Source organism: Mytilus edulis, chromosome 5 (genome assembly GCF_963676685.1).
Source record: "Mytilus edulis chromosome 5, xbMytEdul2.2, whole genome shotgun sequence".
Taxonomy (NCBI): domain Eukaryota; kingdom Metazoa; phylum Mollusca; class Bivalvia; order Mytilida; family Mytilidae; genus Mytilus; species Mytilus edulis.
In genome coordinates this window covers 45,820,892-45,824,912 of record NC_092348.1, presented here as the reverse complement: position 1 = coordinate 45,824,912, position 4,021 = coordinate 45,820,892, and the positions used below count along the sequence as shown (strand labels likewise).

Genomic DNA, 4,021 nt, shown 5'->3' with positions numbered 1-4,021 from the left:
TGCAAATTATTTGAAATTGACCTTAATTTTTCTCTTTTTTCGGCTTTTATATCGAATTGAGTTTTATATCTTGAATAACAGTAAACACATATGCACTGCAAGTTAAAAAAAAACAAAAACAACTCATTATTATGTAATACATTTGAAGAATGTAACCACAAAAAAATTTATAAAACTAATTTCAAAAGATGTTTAAGGTATTTAATCATTTGAAAGGAGACCATTATAATGAGCAGAGAACGAAGTATGTTTACAACCATATGTCCCCATTCAAAAGCATTGATCGTCAAAATAAAGGGGATCCAACTCCCAGAACACCCCTGGATCCGCCACTGTAAATAAAGAAAAAATACACGTAGAAGGTTCCTGACGCGGGACAGACAAATACACATGTGCCATGATTTGGCGAAGTGAAAGTATTTTTTTTTATTTCTGAGTGCCCACTCTTTTTTTTAATTGTTTTAGTATTCCCGATTTTACGTTTTACGCTGTTGTTTTAATACAGATAAACGATCTTCTTGTGAAACATATCTTTAAACACTTCTTATTAAATCTCTTTTTCAGATAACCTAATTACAAGTCCATCGAACTAGTCTATATACAGAACAGCATTTATTGCCTTTGTAAATATATTTAAATTCCTCATTTGTATATTAGTAGCTAGGTGACCTTGCAATAGTCGTATTCAAGTATAGTAGTAAGTGACCTTATTATTCTCTTTTTTTTATTTTTGTGGTTTCGAGATCAATTTAGTTCTATATCTATTTACCTTTATTTTTACGGAGGTATTTGATATTCAATGCACGTTTAAAATAGATATTATGAACCTAAAAAGGTACTGAAATGGAACACAAATTCGGAAGTTTTAATGCGGCGCTATCATTCATGTACATGCTTTATCAATGTTTACATTCAAAACGAAGCGTTGTATACACAGTATGCTCTCTTTTTTTCTGACAATCATCACAACGATACGCGTTAAGAAAGTTAGAACATATTTGTATGGCTTCCTGGATTTTATTGTCAGCCTGTAAGACACATACTACCAAACTGTTAGTGATCTAGGGCTGTATAGGGCGTGTACACAGTCACGTTTGGTCTGAAAAAAGTACAATAAAACAAATACCGAACACTAAGGAAATTTCAAAAAAGGAAAGTTTTTTCAAACACATCTAACGAAAAGAAAACAACTGTCATATTCCTGACTTGGAACAGACATTTCCTTATGTAGAAAATGGAGGATTATATATGGTTTTATATCTAGCTTAACCTCTCGCTTCTATGACAGTCGCATATAATTCTAATATATTGATAACAATATGTGAACTAACTAAACAGACATGATAGATCAAAACGTCAAATCCAGGGTACATCAGTCAACATAATGATTGTAATCTTAATCAAAATGAAACAAATAACTGTTTCAACATACAAAAAAATAAAAATCACCAAATGACATATTAGACAAAATACATAAGCAAACATGACAGACAAGAACCCAAAATTGGCCATAGCACAAAGGCGGGATGTATAAGTACCGTTTCACGTCATAAGTAAATTATAATTAAAAATGGATGAACAGACACTGGTGACGTTTTATAAACCAGAGAAGCAGTTACAAGCTCTTGAATACCAAAATGAGTTCGGAAATGTATATCCCACGTGCAGCTGAAGTTGGTATATGTTTCTGCTTAATACTTTCAGGCGTTTTCAAGAAAATCAAGAAACGAGTTTATCATATTGAAAGGGCCCGAAGGCATACATAACATCAATTGCATCAGTAATTTTGATATTAGTACAGTTACTTTGAAATATTTATCATAGACTTAATTGTCAGATTTTGTTTTTAGTTGTTTGGTTATTTAGTTTCATGATTTCACAGGCACTGTATTAGGTTTTCTCTGCAAGTTTAAAGTAAATATTGTTATCTCTATTTGGTCTTGAATTGAAAAATAATTGACAACTTCTCAAAGCGAGACTGTATGATTCAGTTCAACTTATACATAATACACAATGCAATTGTGAAATCTTATAACATTTGCCCAAACAAAATTAAATCCCTAAATGTGCCCAATTCAAATTTAGGCATGTGTGGATCGTATTCCGCGCCACCAATTTGTATGCTCAAATCATAGTAATCTCCCTGCTAATTCATCAATTGATATAAATGTCTCATCGTATTATTATAAAATTCATTCTGATAGTTTACATGAATAAATTGAATTTTACAGCAGTTCATCTATACAAATACTGACTACAAAAAAATGTAAAAGACCAGACCCAGTCTTCAGAACGCAATCATAAGTGTCTTATAAATCATATCAAGCTAATCATTGTCCCGACACTATAAAAGTTCAAATAATTCAACAGAACATTTAAACAAATCTCCCAAGAACATCATAAACCTAAATAGATACAAATGAAAACCATTAGCGAGGTTATTGGTTCGAGGTAGGAAGTGAAACAAAGGCGGGTTTACATTATTGTTTTGTTGGGTTTGTTTTTTTTGGGGGGGGGGAAGGTCCTCCCAATCCGCTTTTAATCTTAATCAATAGACCAGCATTAGTGAAAACAAAAAATCCTAATTTTCTCACATGATAGTAATGTTGAAAACATGATTACATAGCATCGTGTTAGGCAAAAATATAGATTACTGTAAATTCATAAATGTTCACATGCATTTTGTATTGCCTATGTTGAAAATAGGCAAAAATGCTAAACATTTGTAATTTCAAAATTTAGTGGAATATTGAATGCAAATAATACTACCCCAATTTGAACCCCACTTTAAATCAAAGAATGAAGAATGAAAATACTTGACATCCTATTAGAATTACCCGATCGGTGCTCGTCTTAGGTGGGAAAGGTCACCCAGGTCAAACCAAGTACTTGAAAATTGGTACTTGCTGCTTCTTCCCTAAACAGACAGCTTTTATGAGCTAGTAAGATCAAAGACTGGTTGGCGTGGAGTAAGAAGACTGTATGTCAGCTTTGAAGGGTGACATTGGCTGCGGACTGCATCCTTGTGAATTAGCACGTTTAAAATCCTACACAGCGTGTTGATCTTGTACAAAGGTGGGTTCATATTCATAAAGTAACTTGTTTTGCTCCTTAATATGTATTATATTTGCCACTTTGTCCATATTTGGACGTTAAACAGCGTTTTGTCATTCTCATCATCCCATTAGAATTCATGGATGAACAAAATAAGGCATGGAGAGTGGTCTCATTGGCACTAAAACCACATATTCTTATATCTGTAATAAAACTTTACTACTGTATATACGCACTTGCTTTTATTACAGAGGAAAATAAATCAATCAATTGAGGAATGAATTTAAAATTATTTTCATATTACAAATTAAATTTGTCAAAATGCCTACCTTTGTATCCTGCATTGTCCATTTTTATGAAGGAATAATAAATCGACAACTTTAACTTATTCTAAATGTTTGTCATTGTAAAATAGATCCGATTCACCTCTCAATATTTCGATAGGTGATTCACTTTGAATGGTTTACGGATGCATATTTGTTTCTTATTCAAATGCATTAACGGTTTACCTGTATAGGAAGAGATTGTTATTTTTACTCCCTTGTATAAATCAGTGAATAGACTATAGGAACGCGGAGACGCACAGTACAATTAAGTACAATGTTTGCATACATCGTCTATGTAAATATCTACACCTGAAACTATTATTTTCTATTGTATATATGTTTAATATTTATGGACACAAATCAGTACTATGTACACTTTACAGTAGGTTATGAGTTTATATACAAATGCGTTTAAATATTAAATAAAAGAAGTGAATGAACCCTCCTTTTTCCCAATCTAGTTTGCAAATGCTTCTTTTGTATGACATTTCTTTTTCCAAACTTCTTTTTTGTGTTGATTTCATTTTCCATTTCATATGAGCCTTTTTTCAAAATTAAGGCCCTATGGGTTGACCTGGACAGCGAAATATGACCGGCAATCTCTGGACTTCTCCCGTCCGGCAATATAACACTAGCCTGCC

General features: G+C 32.4%; 1 protein-coding gene across 1 annotated transcript in view; it reads right to left on the bottom strand.

Annotated features, from left to right (window-relative positions):
- The window catches only part of LOC139523780 (b(0,+)-type amino acid transporter 1-like), a gene marked incomplete in the record, with an annotated part of 14,340 nt that extends 10,790 nt beyond the window's left edge, over positions 1–3,550 (bottom strand). The window contains 1 exon segment of the mRNA XM_071318037.1: positions 3,384–3,550. Within this exon segment, the coding sequence (XP_071174138.1) occupies positions 3,384–3,405 (22 nt within the window).
- Between the last annotated feature and the right edge of the window lie 471 nt (positions 3,551–4,021).